Genomic DNA, 20,947 nt, shown 5'->3' with positions numbered 1-20,947 from the left:
GAGCAAGCGTTATAAGGAAGTATTTAATAGTGGAATATTGCTGTCTTCCATACTGACCTTTGACCCGCTTTTGTAGGACCTGGCCTCTGGTCTGACCTGCATTGCTCTGCTGAACATTGCTTGGGGGAGTGTTGCTTATCTCCAGCACCTGTAATGGATTTTCTTCTTGATAGCATGAGAGAGAGACAGACAGACAGACAGACAGACAGAGACCTTTACTAGAAACAATGGGAAAGGAACACAGCTTATGTAGCAAGCAATGACCATTCAGTATAGGATTCACTAATGGATCAGCTGAAATAAGTGGAAGGGCTGCAAATGAAATGTTAACAGTATCTATCTTTGGGAAACAAACTTAAAAGGGAAAGAATTTAGCAGTGGTGGAAGGGACCAGGATGGGGATTGAGACTTTCAGAGTCTCCACAGGGATCTGAATGCCTGACTCCAGTTAGAATTTAATGGAAATTGGGCATCCAGTTCCCGCCCCTAACCAGCTTTGAAAATCCCACCCTGAAGTCCTCTGCGTTCAGCCACAGATCAGGTGTAGCAGTCTGAGCACAATGTGCCTCAAGCCTGACCTGGACTGGCTAGCCCTTGGGCTGTGAGATGGTTATACAACAGGCTTATTCAGTCTTTGGCCTCTGCTGAGGATGCCAAAATGGAGGCCAGCCAGTTCCAGTTGTGGACTCTGGTCTGCTGGGCACTGGTCAGAAACCAATAACTTGTTTCATATACGACACTGAACAGAAGTGAGATGATAACTTTTGGTCACTACAGTATGGGGACATATTTGAGCCAGCCACTTCCACAGGAAACGCTTCTGAAATCCCATTACTTATCAAGTCTACCTGAAACACAGTTTTTGTGCGTATGTATCAGGACCCTTAGATAAGTTCATTTTCAGCATAAACCTCTGCTGTGGTTTGTTTCTCAAAGACTAATCCACATGTTGCTGCCATACAGATGGAGTCACATCAGGAACCTGGGGTCCTACCTGTATGGTGACTGATGGGGAATTTGACCTTGGTGGCAGCAGGAGTGGCATGGGATAAGTTGCTCATGATCTTCAACGGCTGGAAGAGTTTAGCTCGGGGCAGCTGGTCCTCAGAAACATTGTCCATATTGTGGCTCGAGGGAGTCCGATGCTTTGCTTTCGAGATCTGAAAGACACCGTCAAGGATGCTGTTGACTTAAACCTCCCAATTCAGGAGGCTCTATTCTCTGACCGTGGGCCACATTATACCAAAACAGGTTCCCTCACTCCCTTGTCAGTCTCTTTGGCTCAGGCTGCCCTTTAAGAAGGGGATAGAAATGGTGTTGGGCATGTGCGACGTGTCAGTGTGAGTTATTCAAAACATTATCTGTGTTATAGCTCAGTGCTCCCTCCATCCTTGGACATAGCTTTATCCTCTGGCACTACTGTATGTGGCCTGTTTCCGCACCCACCTCTGTCTGCTGCTGCACCTATCCCCAATGGCTTCCTTTCACTACTGCCTCCAAAACCACCTCTGCTAAGTCCTCCACCTGGTCTCTACCTCCTGATCTACCCATCCCCCCTGAAGGAAACATACAAAGTGTCTACCTTTTGGGAGATTGGTTCAAGGGAACGAGATCTTTTCTTCCTGGCTTTCCTCTCAGCTGATTTCTCTCGTTCTCGATCCTTCTTCAGTTCTCTCTTGGCTGTGTAGTACAGCTGCTCCTTTCTCTGGGACTCCGCTGAGAGGCTCTCGATACTCACGGTGTCTTTCACGTGAGGCTCTGGAGTGAAGCTGGACTGCAGATATTTCAGCTCCGATGTATCCTCCTCAAAGAAATGCCCAGAGGTAAGCTGACTCCCATGCTCTCTGTGTCGGGCTCTGGAACGCCGTCTGGCTGCAATGCGGGAGATGCTTTTGGTGCTAACAGCAATCTCCGTCAAGGCCTCCAGACTGAGTGGGGCAAGAGCGATCTCTGCAGCTGACTTTCTCCTATTTAAGTCCAGGGAGGTGGGGGAACATAGCTTGGAGGTCATCTTTCCTACAGCAACGCCAGTTGGTTTCTGCTAAAAATCAAAGCCATGGAATCAGATAACTTAGGATTTGCTTTTACTTAACACTTAAGGTGTTTTTCATCTTCCAAGCATGTTAGAAACATTAATCAATCACTACCACACTCCAGAGAAGTTGGTAGATGTCAGTATATCCATTTTTGCAGATGGGGAAACTGAGTTAGAGAGAGTAAGGGAAATACCCAAGGTTACAAAAGGAGTCAGCCTTGGGATTAGAACCAGGAGTAACTGCCTTTTGGTCCTGTGCTCAGGCATTAGCCCATGTCATAGACTCTCCCAAAGTGTCCACAAATTATCCCCAAAGGAATCATATGTGATTAGATTCTTAAAAGAATTTTACAAAGGCATCATTACATGAGATGGCACCAGAGAGTACCAAACTCCATCCAGCATCAGCTTTTGTGGGGAACAAGCAACATTCCTGGCCTGAGTATTGCAACATCAACACAACTGTCAGAGAAGCTTGACACCTGAGCAAGAGTCACTTCATCATCTTCCTCCCTTCAGATAGACACGGGTACAAATATTACTTTGTGCCTTTGATGCGCTGAGTAGAAAATACATTGGTCGACGGGAACTGGCTATTGATCTAGAGGTATCTGTCATATCACTTCCCTGTCCCATAATTTATGTTGTATCTATCAAGGTATTTATATGACTCTCATCACAGGAGTTACTGAGCATCCCATGAACATTCATTTATCCTTCCTGCCTGTGTGGTAGGGATTACTATTGTCCCTATTGTACAGATAGACAACTGGGGCCTGTAGAGATCAGGTGATTTGCCTAAGTCTGTCGTGGAGGTGGGAGTAGAACCCACAGCACTTGAATCCTAGCCTTATTCCTTATCTTCCTCATCTAGAAAACTAGTCTTGGACTCCTCACTGCATCATACAACTTGCAGCCACGATGGGTCTGACTGCTACGTGCACCCTGCTCTTGTCAGAGGAAAGTGCTCTCTGTGGTAGCTAGACCTTGAACTCTGTGCCTGCCAGTACTGACCTGGTGCAGTGGGGTTCTTGGCAAGCGAAAGAAAGTAGGGCTGAGATGGGTATCTGGATTCCCCAGTTTCCTAGCAGGTGTCGTTTTAGATGATCTGTAGTTGTCACTGTGAAAAACACACACACGGCGGCGTGAATAGATTGAATTACATGTATAAGAGCCAGGCACTGGGCCCTGAGGGGAACGCTAGTCAGCCCTTCTGGAGTGTTTGGAGACACCTGTTTGGATTAACTCCTCCAAAATGTAGGGGGAACCAGGACTGATTTAAAAGCAGGGGCAGGGAGGGAAGATCCAGGGTGGAAAGAGAACTTCAAAACTCAGGGAAACATAGAGAGGACCCTGAACCCACTTAAAAGAGCTTCATTAATCTATATTGGTTAAACTCTTTCACTGATTGGTTTAGAACCGAAGTCCCTCCCACCCCACCCCACCCCATCCCATCCACTCACTCCCTGGAGAAAATTCTAAAACACAGAGCTACCTAGCAATTGCATAATACAACAGGGACTTCTTTCCTATTGGCTCCCTTTTCTGGGGGTTCCTCTAACATGGTCACTCGTTTGGGGATCTGGCCTCTAGAAACCAAGTCTGGCTTGGGACTCACATTGGAGAGACTTTGGGGGGCTCTGCATCATTGGGCAATGTTCACCTTAGTAAGTATGTTACTACAACATCTTGGTTTCCCTTTTCCTCTCCCCTATCCCCATAAAAAGCTCAATGAAAGCAGCTGGCTGTTTGTACTGTCTGTCAAGTTGCCTCTCACTCCGGTTTTATTCTGTCATTGGTTTGATCTCCGCACAATAAATTGCAATTTTATATTTTCCATGTCAGGTGATACCTTCTTGGACCTGATCCTGCTCATACAGAAATCAATAGGGGTTTTGTCACTTAGTTCAATGGGATCAGAATTAGGCCCTTCGTGGAACATCTGTGTTATTGAACCAGTGAAGGACTAAATCGGACGGGGTAGGGGCAGAGGTTTCCTAAAGGCTACAAGATTTTTCACCTCTGTGCTTAGCAAATGGCATGTTCGGAAAGTCCAAGACTAGGGCAGGGCATGAAAAGACTGCAGAGTTCAAACCAATAGCAAACCCTTGTGGCACATGAGATTCACATCCCTAATTATGTGTGGCAGACTGATATTCCTTTCAATCCACCGATAACAGCAGATAGTCGGTGCTTCAGCCACATTCAAAATATAACCTCAGTCTCTACACCAGCCACACACAATCCAACGCAGAAAAGATAATGGGCAAGTTACATAGTATAAAAGCAACAGAGAGTCCTGTGGCACCTTTAAGACTAACAGATGTATTGGAGCATACATTTTCGTGGGTGAATGCCCACTTCGTCGGATGCATGTGCTGCCCGACGAAGTGGGCATTCACCCACGAAAGCTTATGCTCCAATACATCTGTTAGTCTTAAAGGTGCCACAGGACTCTCTGTTGCTTTTTACAGATCCAGACTAACACGGCTACCCCTCTGATACTTGATAGTATAAAAGGACAGTGCCGACAGACCTCTAGCCATAGCAGCACAGGTAACACTCTGAAATTAACTGCTGAGATGCAAGGCCCAGGAGAATCGGGCTGATAATGGCCACGTGGACAGAATAGATGGAAATGCATTCACCTCTCTGACTCCAAGACAATGGACGGAAGCTCAAACTTTGCTCCAGAAGGAAGACCCTTCCTGTTGCCAGATAGCCCTTTTCTGGCCTCTTCTTTGTTTAGGTCCAGCTGCTGAGCTATATTCAGAGCAGAGCCACCCTGGGGCCACAGAAAAAAAGGAGGTTGGTGGGACTGTAGGCAGACACAGCATAGATTTTTTTCAGTACAAACCCCTCTTCACTCAGTCGGCTTCTTTACACACAGATCTCCTAATGCAATAGCCACCTGCCCTCTCTCTTGAATCCCTCATTACAACTTGTATTTTATTTTCAGTTTGAGACATAGCTTTGGCCTGGCACTGAAGGAGCGAAGAGAAAAATCTGAAAGCAAGGGGCATGTAAGAGGATTTCCCCACTTCATCTGCATCTGTAAACCCTCCAGCCCACAAGCCTAATGGGCTTTGTTTGGCTCAAAAGGCACCAATCCACAGCACAGCACAGCACAGCTTCCTACACATGCCCAGTTACTGTTGGAGCCTTTGCAACAGAGCTAGCCTCCTAATCAAATGCAGGGAAGTTGGCTGATGAAGCATGTGTGGTTTCCTTCTTCAGGATTCAAATCCACAACCTGCCATCACCCATTAACATTAAAGAGAGTGTCTGGAATAATTTTGGTTTCTGTATATCAACGTGACTGACAGCAAGTTTATTATTCAGAGTGAAAACCAATTCTGTGTCAGGTTTATCAGAGACAAGTCATAATAAATGTGAGGAGCTGCCACTGGGGAGTCCCACCTGTTATTACAAGACATTAAGAAGTTGTCAGTAAAATATCAGCATCTCAAGAAATACTCACAAAATCTGCAAAAATGAGCAGAGACTGGCAATGTATTCCCTTTTCCTTCTGATCAGGAGTTCCTAGGGTTCGAATGCTGGCTGTGTTTAGCATGCAGGATGCCTTTAGAGGTGATGGACACCTTTGGTTATCAGGGGAAGCAGGTTTACTCACAGTAACACTGGCTCTCCAAATGTATTGTCTCCACAGAGCTCTGCTGTAAGAACTGACTGCCTGGCCACAGAATCTTCTGAGTCGTAGTTGTCAGTGAGGGGGGCATACATATCCCTCAAACCCAACATTATAGAGACTGAGAGGAATACCCTGCCCCTTCCAGCTGTCTCCTGGTTCCTCTCTACCTCCAGAAGCCCTAGGCCTTAAGCTCTGAAACAAACAAGAGTGTAGATCCACTAAATAACAAGAGTATCTCCACCTAAGTAACACCTGAACACTAGCCATTCCTCAGGAGGTGGGCTGAAGAGGACCATCTGCTGAATGGTGACTGACCTATTATCTTCCCCAAATCAGCATGCGATGTGGTATTGAGGCTCCAATCCAGAAAAGCACTTAAGCCTGGCACTGAATGGAATTCGCTGAGCTGGGTTCAGCTCTGCCTTACCCTCAGCGTGCTGGACATCACAGAGTGAAGCAGGAGCAGGCGGGTCAGGGTCCCCTCCTCTAGCTCACGGCAGTGCAGTTGATACAGCGTCCCCAGGGTCTCTGGGACAGGGATGTCATGGCCTGGAGTGGGGGGGTGGGGGTGGGAAGGGAGAAAGTTAGGGATCACAGCAGAAGCAACAGCTGGCCTGATTTTTCAAAGGTGCTGAGCACCCACAGCTTACGTTAAAGTCAAGGGAGGACAGTGCAGAATTTGGCCCACGAGCAGGAAGGCCTCTAGATGGAATTATTTCTAATGTTCCCCATTTGTCATCAGCTGCTGTCACTCCAGAGCAGGAGTAGTGCTGGAATTTTACCTTTGATCAGCATTTGCTGCTGCTGAATGATTTCCTCGCAGAGCAGCCCGTGCTGCTGCTGCCGCTGGATGACAAAATCCTTCTGGCACAGCAGATTCTCCTTGTACGAGGCATTCGCCTGCAACTCCGTGTTCCCCACCTCCAGTTCATGAGCCTTGCAGAGAAGTCTCAGCACCTCTCGCTGGTCCACACTGGTGATTTGTTTGGGTAACAGCTTCTCCATCTGGGAGGCTTTTTTCTTGGCATTGGCTAAGCGCCGCTCCAGCTCCGACTGAAAAGGAAAATGAAGGTTTGCGTGCACCAGCGGGTCTGCACTGAGGTTTGGTAACATTTATTTATTAAATGCTCAAGATACAGCTCTGGTATCTGATCCGGTCCGGCTATCTGCAGCAAGAGATTATACTTCCCTCTTCCTGGAAATGGGACCTAGGCGCATTTTGTTTAGCAGTGATGATGAAGATCATTCATATTCTGGTATTGCTCACAATGTGGCTAGGTAGTGTCCAAACACACAAGAGGAGACAGTCCCCAGCCTGAAGAATTTACCAATGTGAAATGCTGTCTAAGCATAAAGAATGACTGGAGTACCCTACAAAACACCAGCTAATGAATCCACATAGCACCCCTGAGAAGGAGGTACAGAAATATGATTATCCTCATTTTACAGATGGGGAAAAGGAGATAGAGAGAGTTTGTGACTTGCCCAAGTAAGAAGAAATCAGTGACAGAACCAGGATTAGAACTCCATAATTTCTAGCCCCTACCTCCACTCACTATCCATGTTATCCGTATTTAAGTTCCTGTAAACATCTCTGCATGACCATCTTAAATACTGGTGTGGTAATTTCCCAAAGCAACACTCCTCAGTGACTCATAACCAATATCCCTCTGCTTCCCGGGGGAAATACAGGTACAATCTCTTCCCCTTGGTTTTATCACCATAAGTGCAGCAGCGTCCCAAAAGCCTGTGTTACAGAGCCATCTGTATACTCATACCATATTCTCAACCTCTCAGCTTCAACCTGCAGACAGGGCTCCCAACATTCATCAGAACTAGGGTTATATGCAGAGTGGCCAAAGGGTACGAGAGGACCTCTGCACAGAGTTGACTGCTCGTGTGCATTTTCTATTTCCTCTTTCAGGTCCTCTAGTGTCTAAAGTGCTGGCTCTGCCTCCATGTGATGCCCCACTATGCTGCGGACATCATAGCCACCCTGGGACTCCAGCTGGAGCATGGAACCAGGCTATGGAGAGGTCAGGTAAGTGCTTTATGCTTGCTCTCACCTTTAAGGTTGCTGTTTTTCGCAGCTCTGCCAACAGCATGTTGATCTCCTCTCTTGCTACAGTGACTTCATGAAGTTCAGGAGAACCTGCCCCCTCTAATTCTCTGTCTGCCTCCTCCATGTTTTCATCTTCCTTTCCGTTCACCAGCTTGTTATAACACTTCCGAGCATGCTGAGTCTTCTCTCGTTCCCAGCTGCCAGCAAAAATACAAGAGTGAAAACCATTAACCACTAAGGGCCCAGCAACAGTCACTCAAACACTAGTTAGCCAGTGACCCAATGCCATATTTGCCCAGTCTTCTGGTGCTTTCCCCATTTCTGCTTGCATGGCAACAGCTGAACTAACTACACTAAGCCTGACAGCACTGTGGTCAAGAACATCACGTATAGTAGCCTGCAAACAATGTCCTAGTTTCTGGGGTGGATATAAAGAGAGTCTCCAGTGAGATGTTTAAACAGCAAAGGGAGCACTGCCTCTGCCATCACTACAAGCTGCTGTAGCAGCAGCTGTAGAGAGATATTTACTGGCCATACGTAATCTAATGGAGATTGTTTTTCTGAAACTTACCTGAATTTTATAGTGCTATAAAGATGTACAAAGGTGTTGAACAGACTGACAGATAACAAATAAGCACCGTACTCAGAACTTACCACAACTCATAGTTTGTCCAGTAGCAAGGACTGGTTTAGCTCTATTTACAATGGGAACGTGTACAGCGGCCGTATGGGAAGGTGGAGAGAACACAGCAGAAGTACAGGGCGAGATACCCCAGAGTTGAGGATGTTAAGGCCAACAATCCAGGTTTGCCATGACGAGAGAACATAGATTGCAATGAAAATTCAAGTCCTGGTTAGTGATCAGACACAGGCTTTTGGGGGGGGGGGGGAGAAGGGGGAGGAGGAGAACCATTTGCACTCTCAGTTGTGGCTCTAAACTTTTTGCTGGAGAAAACTGGCAGAACCACCTGCTCAAGATAGCATCATTACTTTGTATGAATGATACTTTTGACCACATGCAGCCTCTATGAATGAAGAACTAGTCTAACTCCTCGCTTACATTTCACAACGGCGGCTAAAGCCACAGAGCTTCCCAGGCTGGAGATCCAGTCCCTCTGGAAAGATACCACCATCTTACATTTCTACATATTGACGTTGCAACTGTAACTGATAACTGCAGTGTGTTGAAACCTGACCTCAACCGTGCTATCTCACTCCCCTCAGAAGCGCTAGGAGGGATCTGGTGCTTGTGTCCAGATGGCAGAATCTCCCTCCTATCATAACGCAGCACCCAATTAAATCACTATGCCTCTATTAGGTTATTCTGCCCAGCGGTCTGAGACTCTCCTGCCTCAAGACCATGTTGAACTACCGTGGATGTTTTATCCCTTTTATCCAGAAAAGTCTCGTTTCCAAACAAACTCAGATACAGATTTATATATTTTTAAAGGAGTCTCTTCCCCCTGCAGAGCCCTGAAATAGTGATAGCCACCAAATTCTTGCCCTGCAGAACCCCCTCCCCACCCTGGGGAATGAACACATGCAGGATATGCAGGGAACAACTGACTTTTTGCTGGATAAGAGACATTGTTTACGGCAGGGGTCGGCAACCTTTCAGAAGTGGTGTGCCGAGTCTTCATTTAGTCACTCTAATTTAAGGTTTTGCGTGCCAGTAATACATTTAATGTTTTTAGAAGGTCTCTTTCTATAAGTCTATAATATATAACTAAACTATTGTTGTATGTAAAGTAAATAAGGTTTTTAAAATGTTTAAGAAGCTTCATTTAAAATTAAATTAAAATGCAGAGCCCCCCGGACCGGTGGCCAGGACCTGGGCAGTGTGAGTGCCACTGAAAATCAGCTCACGTGCTGCCTTCGGCACGCGTGCCATAGGTTGCCTACCCTTGGTTTACAGGCTCCATCTGTAACAACCCAGTGCAGCAGTAGGAATTGAGGGCACTTGGCTGGAGATGCTCATGTCCGTGCATAATCAGCTCGCAGGTTGCTCTCGCCTTATTAGTTCAATCTCTCTTGTGCACAGACTTCCTCTAACCACAACTGCCAAAGGGACAGTTATGTGAGCTGTTCTGTATGCCTATGTATGAGACTGGTGTGTGGCATGTAGTGAACCAAAAAAACAGATCTGCAACACTGTTTCTTACTGAAAACATAGGCTACGTCTACACTGCAATTGGGAGGCAGGATTGCAGCACATGTAGACATCCCTGAGCTAGCTCACTACAAATAGCAATGTGGCTGTGGTGGCCTGGATGGTGGCACAGGCTGCCTGCCTGAGTATGTCCTCAGGGTCCCAGGCTGGACTGTACTCAGGTGGCTAACTTGTATTGCTATTTTTAGCAAGCTAGATCCACAGAATCATAGAATCTCAGGGTTGGAAGGGACCTCAGGAGGTCATCTAGTCCAACCCCCTGCTCAAAGCAGGACCAATCCCCAGACAGATTTTTACCCCAGTTCCCTAAATGGCCCCCTCAAGGATTGAATTCACAATCCTGGGTTTAGCAGGCCAATGCTCAAACCACTGAGCTATCTCTCCCCGCATCGAAGCTAGCTTGGGTACGCCTGCACCTGCTGTAATCACCCCTCCTGATCACTATGTAGACACACTCTAAGTGCCTTTGGCAGGGAGCTGCAGCTATGTTACATTAGGGTTTCTCATAGTGATGGCAGGGATCTGCATATTAACTTTGTGCTCATCAGTAAATGCCCCGCTATGCAGTGCTCGTACTCACTCGGCAATCGTTAGCAAATGCCTGGAGGTATCAATGTGTAGCTCAATGTTGGTGTGCTCCAGCTCCATGAGGCTGCGGCGCATCTCCATTTGCTCCTTGAAAGCCCCGATCAGCTGCTCCCGTAACTTGTTCATCTCTTGCCGGCTGTATGCCTCCGAATCCTGATGTGCCTCCACTGGGGGAGAAAACAACAGCTCTTCTGTTTCCAATCTGCCAGCTTCTCAGAACAACCCCCTGGGACCGATAAGGTTTGTCTATCAGACACTTTTACTATTTTCTGTTATTGGAAGGGACATTCCCCACGGTGAGATCAATTGAAAAATTATTCTGAAAACAAAGTACTCCAGGAACTGAAACAAAGCTCTCTGGCCTGACACAGTTAGTATCAGAGCCTGGAGATGGGCAGCAAAATAATAATTACATGATATCATTTGCCCTTATATATACACTGTTGTCACAGGATCTCAAAGCACTTTTCAAAGACAGATAAACCTCATTTGCCAGTGGAGGAAATTGAGACACAGAGAGGCTAAGTGTCTGCCCAGAGTCACACAGCTAGTCAGTAGTAAAGATTGGAATGGAATCCAGGTTTCCTGACTCCTAGTTCTCTGCTCGGACCACTAGACATTGCTGCCTCTTCCACCTTTTTAAAAGCACCATGTCAGCTCTGTAAATTTAAAAATGGGACAAGGGAAAAGACTTGAAAAAGCCTCTGTAAAGGAGACAAAGACAACTCAGATGTGATAAAGGGAGACTAGAGGGGAGAGTTTGATGAACCCATACTATCATAACTGTATAAAAAAATGGTTTGCTACAAATATATGATCAGCAACTGGAAAAGCTAGAGCCCGTCTCCAGGAAAGCCTTTAAAGGACACATGAAAGGGACACTATGGAGGGTGTATGATAATCACTCTAATCAACAAAATGATTACAAAGAGGCACAATAGACAGAAATGGAACCTGGATGAGACCAGCATCTGCACCCAGCTCTACCTTGTACATCCCTGACGTCAGAGCGGATTGCACTCTTCTCCTTTTCCTGATTTTCAATCTTTGCCTTCAGACCCTCAATCTCCCTGCGTAGATCTGAAATGATGCTGGTGTACTGTGCAATGTGATAGGAGACATTCAGCAGGTTGCGTTTTACCTGGTGGGTGAGAACACACATGGTCATTAATCCCACAGCCTGCTTTGTCGCTTCGTCGCACAAGGGCTGTAAAATAAAACATCCCTTCCTAGGAGAGGAGCCCTAGCTCACTGAAAGGGATTCAGTAACCCTCGTTCTATGGGATAATTGTTTGTAGATCATTATCTATCTACCTTCACCCCGCAGGCCTTTCCTTCTGCCACACTCATCAGCCTTCCATTTTCTCTGTCTCCATTCACTCCTTTCTGCTGTCCTCTCAGCCATTATGGTATCTGCCCACTGCTTCTTGCCATACGCATTGCTCTCTTCCTTCCATCACACCCCGTATGCTGTACGTTGTCCTCTCCCTTTCCATTACACCGTCTTCCCCATCCTTTCGCCATGTTACTAACTCCCTGCTGCCTCATTGTTAGACCTTCTCCCCACTGCTTTCTTCTGTGTTCTTCACCTTCAACCAGGCAGCCTTTGTTCTCTCTCCCATCAAACCTTCCAACATGCCTGCTGTGCAAACCACTTGCCCTTTTTCTCCCCTGTCATACACTGTTCCTCCTTTCCCAGCTCAGTATGTTTATCCTCCTTTCCCCCCAGCATACCTTCCTTTTCCCTGGGCATGCTTTTAGTCTACACAATTTAGCTCTTGGATTGCCTGCTTGCTTACCCTTGTCTTGATGTTTTTTGCTCGATAAGCATAGATCAAGGTTGTTCGAGATTCTTCAAAGTAGATGCTGGCAGGACTGATGTGGGCAATCATAACTGTCCTGCTGTTACCCCCTAATGAGTCCTAAAAGAATGCAACATTTCCACTGTTTAGCTTTAAAAGAATAGAGGCCAGGCATGTTTGAAGAAATAGGAAAGACATGCACCTCTACCTCGATATAACGCTGTCCTCAGGAGCCAAAAAATCTTACTGTGTTATATTGAACTTTCTTTGATCCACCGGAGTGCGCAGCCCTGCCCCCCGGAGCACTGCTTTACCGTGTTATATCTGAATTTGTGTTATATCGGGTTGCGTTATATCGAGGTAGCGGTGTATTAAGTGAAAACATACAGACCCTAAAGAAACACTCAAGATGCTCATTTAGATTCCGATGGAGGATATCGACTAAAGGCTATAGGAAAAGCTGGTCAAAACATTTTCAACAAACAGCTTTTTTTGATTACCTGGGATTTTTGCTGGAAAAATCTCTGTTTCCATCAAAACACCAAAAACGTTTCACATTTTTGATTTTAAAAGTCTACACATTATTTTAAATATTGTTTGTTTGTTTGTTTTTCAATATTGTGGGTGTGTTTAAATATATTTTTCAACCAGCTATAGCAGTAGGATCAACACCATGTACTTGGGCTGAGATTCATGCCGAAAGCAATGAAAGCACCCTAAGATCCATAAACAAATACACCAAATGGCCATGGTTACTCAAGTCACCTCTGAAGTTCACCATGTTACCAGTAACAGCGCACTAGCATAGTCCAGGACTTCCAAACCTTGACCTTTTATTTATGTGGTCACAATAAATTACTGGGTGGGTTTGAAATCCCACACAAGATCCTGGAGTGATTTCCTAAACTTAGAAAGGATAAAGGGGTCAGGACATGAGGATCAGCTCTCAAGTGCCACCAGATTTGTGTACCAATACAAGCCAGCAACCCAACGTGTCGATTCCCTTCCTAACCAGTTGCATACAGTACCTTCAACAAGCGTGTGAGTTTGCTGTCTCGAAAATTGACATACTGGGCCCGACTTCCTCCCTTCTCACTCAAGGCACTGATGCAGTTCCCCAGAGCTAGCAGCGAGCGGTTGATATGGGCTCCCTCCTTCATTCTCTTGCCTCGGTTCTGAGTCTGCTTGGAGAGGGAGAGAAGTCACTTCAGAAAGACAGAGAGTTGTACTGTGGGAATGGATTCACCCAGGCAACGTTAACTTTAGGATCTGCATTTCAAATCATGAGCTTCTCTCACAAATCTACGTGGAAACCAGGACCAGTCAGCTCTGACATAAGTGGGTGCAGTGTCCATTGAAATCTCAATCTTAATCTGACCCATGGTCTTCATTAGATGTTTTGCAGTAAACTAAAAATCACCCTCCCATGACTTGTTTTCTGCAATTGGGGTTGCAGAACATAGAAAATCTAACATCTTTCTGTGGAAACAGCTTTCCATCCATTCATTCCAATACTGGTCTCCTCAACTGCCAATCATTTCTGTGTATCTCTGTTGATATATAATAATAATGCCTAACTTATACAGCATTTGTCATCAGTAGATCTCAAAGCGCTTTACAAAAGAGGTCATCATGCTACCCATTTTACAGATGGGGAAACTAAGGCACAGAGAGGTGAAGTGACTTGTCCAAGATCACCAGCAGGCCAGTGGGTGAGCCAAGAATAGAACCCAGGTCTCCTGAGTCCAACCAAGTATAATGCCTTGACGGCATCCAGCCGTCTGCTTATCCCACCCTTCTTGTCATTGACCCTCCCACTGATTCATAAATTCTTCCTTCAACCAAGAGGAGTCCAAGCCATGACCTGGATGCTGCTGGAGTCTCTGGAGTCTTAAGCCAAGGCCCATCACCAGCATCATCACACATTTTCAGGGTGAGGACAAAGCTAACCGTTTGTAGATTTTTACTGCTGATTAATTCAAATAGCAACAGATTTATATTCATCTTTCAGGAAGCCACGGGCAAATGCCGTTGTGTGTAGTGTGTTTTGTACATCCTGCCAACTGCACAGCTTGTTATATGTCTAGTTATTTTCTATTTTAAAATTTCATGTACATTTACATGCATGTTTAGTGCAGTCCTTGGGCTCTTGGCAAATTGTCTTGGTGGCCTTTAGTACTGCAAAGTGTCAGTACTTTGCTCTAACCACTGATCTGGCCACCTCTCCTTTAGTATCTCCTTCCATCCATCTAAATATCACTTAACCCATCAAGTGGCAATGAAGAGTACCAAGAAGTGGCGATCAAAGCCGTCAGTTCTCCTGCCTGCTTGTCCACCTCTTTCCCACCCAGTTCCGTATTCAATCAATACATTTTCACTTTCCTTTTGACGTCCATCTACTATTCTGAGCTCTTTGCCTAAGAGTCCATCCATCTTTTCAGACAGACTGCATACCAGTCTTGTGCATCCATCCTTTCCCTTCCAGCATCTGTCCATGCAGTATTCAACATACGCAGTACTCAACATGTCTATCCTTCCAATAATTCATTGTCTTCTATCCTCTTTACTATCTTCTCTTCCTTCCTGCATTCCAATGTTGCACGTAGGTTCTATTTATTCTGGCTTCCATCCCTTTGTCCTTCCAGCTACCTACTTATCCATACTCTCTTCATCAATGATACCAATCTACCATTTCTCCTCTTTCCAAATAGCGGCCACTTTTTTTAGGTATCATTTTCAAATTCTCACCTTTTGCAGTGAATCATTCACTAAGATGAACCATTCTGGCTCTGAACTCCTGCACTTCTTATCTGTATTTCCTCTATGCAGTCTATGAAAAAATATTCACAACTATCTTTGTACGGGCCTACACGTCAACAACACACAAAGGACAATGCATTTAGTTAATTCCTGCACTAAAAAATACATGGCCCACATCACCTGAATTGAAATGTTGTAATCTCACAGTTTTTAAAATGTCAAATACTCATGCAGTAATCTTTTCCAGGAGAGTAAAACATGCACGCACACACACACACACACACACACACACACAGTGTGAGCTCTCTCAGATCTACTAATTTCATGACACGCCAAAGAATTAAGACTTGTCTTGTGAAAGGCTGATGAACTACAAGCTGTACCTGGACTGCTCTCTCAGACCCTGCCAAGTCAACCATGAAAAGCCTCCCCACGTGCACGTCCTCATTAATATTCTTCACCCGACTCTTCTGTTTCACTGTGACCCGGAGGACTGCATGTGAGCGGGAAGATGTCTTGTTGGCAACGGTGGGTTCCTGAGTGCGTTCTATGTTTCCTTTTGTTAACAGCTGCTTGATCTAAACAATGCAGAAAAAAATATGCAGAAGTTTAGAGATCTGCTCAGGTAATAGTATGACTCTCTCCTTCAATGACTGCCTCCTAGAGGTGTGACAATGAGTAAGCAAACAAGATAAACCATCCTGCGTGTTTGCCAGCATTGGACCAAGTTCGGGTCTCACTGAAGTCAACGGGAGTTTTGCCTTTGACCTCACTGGGACCATGACTTGGCTCATTGACTACTAATTGTATAATTATTGGGGTTTCACTTTAGGAGGCTTTATAATGGGCTGAGATACGTTCCCCTGGGATGCATTGTGCCTTGGCATGTTATCTCACGTTCAACGCAAAACAACACTGCATGACATAATAGAATACAATAACATGATGCTCCCTAACCTGGTAGCATGGCATAACCTTGGAAAAACTGCAAATCAAAGGTCACGTTAAAGTCCTAGCATAACTTACCTCACAGTACACATCAGTGAATTACAAAAGCATGTTTCAGTTATCTCCTCTCTACCTACAAACAATTTTGTTTGATAGGGCTTGTGAACACAGGCCTTGGCCTTCCTATCCTTCCAGAAAACTGGCAGTCACTTAGGGTGTGTGTACACAGCAATGAAACACCTACGGCTAGCCCATGCTAGCTGACTCAGGCTTGTGGGGATTGGGCTGTTGGGGCTATTTTATTGCCATGTAGACTTCCGTGCTTGGGCTGGAGCCCAGGCTCTAGGACCCTGCGGGGTGAGAACGTCCCAGAGCTTAGACGTCTACACAGCAATGGAACCGCCCCACAGCCCGAGCCCTGCAGCCCGAGTCGGCTGGCCTGGGCCAGATGTGGGTTTTTTTTTTCCTGTGTAAACATACCCTTAGCCTATTACTGACCCATATAGCCGATCTTTACTGCTTAGCTACGGTTTTCATCCTGGTTTCTACTATTCTTGTGCCTGCCTGATTACTCCTATCTGAGCAACTCACTTCATTAAGTCAGTCCCCATAGGATCCTGTAACATGAGACGTCTTACACCAAGGAAGGCTATGCCAATATGTAGATGCGAGAGCCTCTTAAAACATCATTATTCTAGCACACCGAACACCTCTCTCCCCCTGGAATTTCTTTCAGATTTACCTCCTGCGCATTCGTAGTAGAGACTTCAGTAATTCCTGCTATCTGGATGCTACCCCTAGCATCCTCTCTGAGGTCTAGGAATCCAGAGGATGGATTCAGGAGGTCACGGATCACTTCGTTATAAATCTGAAGGTGGAAGAGAAAGGCAAAGGAAGTCTGTATGTTTGCACTGCTTTGTCCTTAGGTCAATAATAAGGATGGCGTGCTATTTAAAATCTACTGTGCATTACATTGGCTTGGTACTTGTTGTATTTCCCTGGCGAGGAGAAGAGGCGAGGCTAGCTGAACCCCACTCCAGCGCATGGCTGATACAGGAGATAACAGAGATAACATGAATGGATGATTGAGGAAACCACTCAAATGCCTGTTACTACTGAGAGCCGTCACAGAAATAATGGCAGATATACCACCTCTGCTTTACATTTTTGTTACAGGGAGTGTGAGGCAAAAAGCCATTTATCAACTCCTTTACGTATCTTAAATTATACACAGGGTGAGTGCAATGCATTTGTCACTGTCCCCACCGTGAGTCACCAGTAGGGAATGAGCCTGGGATTATCAGCACCAGAAGCGCAGGCTCTTACCACTTAAACCAGAGGCATAATTATTAGCCGGTAAAAGTAGTAGGTTCTTATCCTCTATGTGAACCAGCCTCTCTAGGGGCAAATGTCACATTTAGCAGCATGTTATGCATTAGAATAAAAGGGAAAAAAAAGAAACAAGAATTCTAGACTCAAGGTAGGAGTCACCATAGGGGAATGAATGCAGGAGCCCTGGCTCTGGATTCCCAGGTTCTAGATTTATAGTTTCTCCCAGCTAGGGTGACCACACGTCCCGATTTTATCGGGACTGTCCCAATATTTGCTTGTTTGTCCCCCGTTCCGACCGATGTTAGGTCGGGACACTGGACAAACAAGCAAATGCTCTGGAGCCCAGAAGTGCTCGCGCCACCCCACCCCACCGCCCCGACTCCGCCCCCTCCTTCCCCATTGGCTCCCTCCACGAATCCCCACCTCTTCCCCAGGCTCGCCCTTCCTCCTCCCTCCGCAAGCGCTGGAGGGAGGCCCGGGAGACGCAGAGGAAGCGCGGGGCCAGGGTGAGTGAGAGTCTGGCCTGGCCCCGAGCAGGCAGGACTCAGTCGGGCGGTAGGGAGAGTAGGGGGGCGGCCCGCGGGGCCAGGCAGCAGCTGTTTTCCCCTAGGGTTACCATATTTAAAAAATAAAAAAAGAGGACACTCCACGGGCCCTAGCCCCGCCCCTTCCCCACCCCGACCCCACCCCTTCCCCACCACCAGCCCAGCCCCAACTCCGCCCTTTCCCCAAAGTCCCCGCCCTAACTCCCCCTCCTCCCTCCCAGCCACGCGAAAAGGGCTGCCCGAGCGCTACCGGCTTTACGGTTTGCCGGGCAGCCTCCAGACCCTGCGCCCCCGGCCGGCGCTTCCCCAGCGCAGCTGGAGCCCGGGAGGGGAAGCGCCCAGCCGGGGGCACAGGGTCTGGAGGCTGCCCGGCAAACCATGAAGCCGGTAGCACTCGGGCTTCAGGCAGCCCCTATGCCTCCGGACCCTTCGCCCCCGGCCGGGCACTTCTCCTCCCCGGCTCCAGCTGCTCTGCTCCTCCCCGGACTCAGACTTCGGCTCTGTTTAAGAGCCAAGCTGCCCGAGCCAGCGCTACTGGCTTCGGGCAGCCTCCGTGCCTCCGGACCCCAGCCGCCGGCTGGGCACTTCTCCTCCCCGGCTCCAGCTGCTCTGCTCCGGGGGCGCAGGGTCTGGAGGCACAGGGGCTGCCCGAAGCCGGTAGCGCTGGCTCGGGCAGCTTGGCTCTTAAACAGAGCCGAAGTCTGAGTCCAGGGAGGAGCAGAGCAGCCGCGGGAGAGGAAGTGCCCGGCCGATATTTTTCCCGGACATGTTCGGCTTTTTGGCAATTCCCCCCGGACGGGGGCTTGATTGCCGAAAAGCCGGACATGTCTGGGAAAAACCGGAGGTATGGTAACCCTATTCTCCCACCCTGGGCAGCGGGACTCGGGAGCAGCCGCTACTGCAGCTCCCACTGCCGCGAGGGGAGGAAGTGGCCGATGGCCAAGCTCGGTGGCTGTGGCGCCCGGGCCTGAACCCCCTGAGCCCGGGCCTGCTGTGGGGACCCAGCAGTGCGCACGCTGCGCCCAGCCCCTGGCCAGTCGTGTCTGGGCTGCTGCCCAGCTGGTGCAATCCGGCGGCGGCCCCGGGGCGGAGGCATCGGCAGCCCAGCCCCATTTTTTCCCCTGTGGGACCCGAGCAGGATGGGGGGGCTGGCGCCTGCTGCTCCCACTCCGGGGCCGCTGCGGGATTGCACCAGCTGGGCAGCAGCCCAGACGCGACTGGCCAGGGGCTGAGCGCAGCATGCGCGCTGCTGGGTCCCCACAGCAGGCCCGGGCTCGGGGGGTTCGGGCCCAGCCGCCAGATCCGCAACCGCCGAGCTTGGCCATCAGCTGCTTCCTCCCCCCACGGCAGTGGGAGCTGCAGCAGCGGCTGCTCCCGAATCCCGCTGCCCACGGGGGGAGAACAGCCGCCCCCCTACTCTCCCTCCAGTACCGCCCGACTGAGTCCTGCCTGCTCGGGGCCAGGCCGGACTCTCACTCACGGCACCACGCTCCCCCTGCGTCTCCGGGACCTTCCTCCAGCACTTGTGGAGGAGGGTTTTTGTTTTTTCTCTGCCACCTTTTTTTTTTTTTTTTTTTTGCCCCCCCCCGATCAGATATTTGACCTGGGTGATCTGGTCACCCTACTCCCAGCAGGAGTGTCTCTAAGCTATTCTTTTAAAGCATCTTCTACACAGAATTGGTCCACATGACAAAACAAAGACACCTCACCTCTAGGTACGACATGGAGACGGTGTAATCCATGTTGTCACTGGTTGCCTCAATGGCTTTAAAGAGGTCATTTAGGGTGCGGATGTAGATCCCAGGATCACAGTCTGTCCCTAGCATAGTGTAGGTTTTCCCTGCCCCTGTGAAAGATACAGGGAAGAGCAGCACAGATCAACTTCCAGAGAAAAAATATCTTCTAATATAATCCACGGCAGTTTATCAGCAGCCAGATCTGCCCTCCTGTGTGATTATCACACAGACTCAGCTTTGCACAGAGAAGCCCTCCTTTCCCTCACCCTTTTTGGAAAGGAAACATTTCTCTCCAATGTTAAATCTATTTTCAAAGTTACTACAGCTTTGCTGTTGCTTTAACTTTTAAACTAAAGAGTCACATCTCGCAGCCAGAATGGTATTTTTGCTGCTCTGCTCTGAAGTGATCAGTTAATTGGCCTTGTTACTTCAGATCAAGTCCCTATAGTTATCGCTCCCCAACCCTGGCTCCAAATCCAGTCCCTGCAGCTATTGCTCCCCCTGTGGTATAATATTTTATTTATGTTACCTGTTGGGCCATATGCAAAAACAGTTGCATTGTATCCAGAAATGATTCCTTCTACCAAGTTTTTGGTCGTGGACACGTACACCTCCTCCTAGTCAGTCAGAAACAGCATAAGTCTTGGGTCAGGCATAACAATATTTTCCAGCTGACAAGTATCCAATGTCTCAACTTGTCACAACATCCCTTTCTCGTTCTCTATGGTTCACTCAGCACATTCATTTTCTCTTTACAAAGTCTATGGGCTTCAAAACCATTTCTGGCTTCATAGAACAAAATGATTTTGCCAAATCATCAAAACAACTAATAAGGTAGAGGTCTTGCTGAAGTATCTAAAGATGCGTGCGGCATGTCAGGGTCCAAAAATAAAGTTTGATTATTTTCTTAGATTTTGAATTGGGAACGTTTCAGCTAGATTCTTTGCATCAGTGGAACAAAGATGAAAATACTGTTTGTGATCATGTCCTCGCTAGTGCCATCCATGCTTCAGCGGACTGTCATGTTTGCAGCATACACACAGAGAAGTTAGATAAAAACACTAACACTCTTGCTGGAAGGTAGCAACGTACCCCTACTTTATTTCTTAGAATTCAGAACACACACGAAGTGGCAGCATTTAGTTCTAGTACAGTCCTCAGTCCACCACAGACACTCTTTAAAAAAGATACTTTATTATAATATAACCATAGATGGGGAAGTTACATACAACACAGAGAATAGATGAGGACACACACACTGCATTCTCTCTCTCACACATACACATATAATATATTTTCATAAATATACAATATACT

General features: G+C 47.3%; 1 protein-coding gene across 21 annotated transcripts in view; it reads right to left on the bottom strand.

Annotated features, from left to right (window-relative positions):
• LOC101951307 (kinesin-like protein KIF19) overlaps positions 1–20,947 on the bottom strand; it is a 33,051-nt gene that overhangs the window by 1,423 nt on the left and 10,681 nt on the right. For 5 of the 21 annotated variants that reach the window (XM_065560080.1, XM_008164702.4, XM_042853138.2 and 2 more), the window contains 16 exons: positions 20,160–20,247; positions 19,604–19,740; positions 16,760–16,885; positions 15,453–15,647; positions 13,338–13,493; positions 12,307–12,429; positions 11,495–11,648; positions 10,500–10,674; positions 7,754–7,946; positions 6,470–6,740; positions 6,115–6,236; positions 4,684–4,853; positions 3,050–3,155; positions 1,583–2,041; positions 995–1,160; positions 58–165 (listed from right to left, as the gene is read on the bottom strand). In XM_065560080.1, coding sequence (XP_065416152.1) covers positions 58–165; positions 995–1,160; positions 1,583–2,041; positions 3,050–3,155; positions 4,684–4,853; positions 6,115–6,236; positions 6,470–6,740; positions 7,754–7,946; positions 10,500–10,674; positions 11,495–11,648; positions 12,307–12,429; positions 13,338–13,493; positions 15,453–15,647; positions 16,760–16,885; positions 19,604–19,740; positions 20,160–20,247 — 2,749 coding nt within the window. The remainder of the gene's footprint in view (positions 1–57; positions 166–994; positions 1,161–1,582; positions 2,042–3,049; positions 3,156–4,683; positions 4,854–6,114; positions 6,237–6,469; positions 6,741–7,753; positions 7,947–10,499; positions 10,675–11,494; positions 11,649–12,306; positions 12,430–13,337; positions 13,494–15,452; positions 15,648–16,759; positions 16,886–19,603; positions 19,741–20,159; positions 20,248–20,947) is intronic. The other 16 variants (XM_065560083.1, XM_065560086.1, XM_065560076.1 and 13 more) reach the window with 11 other exon arrangements.

This window comes from Chrysemys picta, chromosome 10 (assembly GCF_011386835.1).
Source record: "Chrysemys picta bellii isolate R12L10 chromosome 10, ASM1138683v2, whole genome shotgun sequence".
NCBI lineage: Eukaryota > Metazoa > Chordata > Testudines > Emydidae > Chrysemys > Chrysemys picta.
Note: the sequence above shows the minus strand (reverse complement) of the source record. Positions and strands in the feature narration are given on the sequence as shown.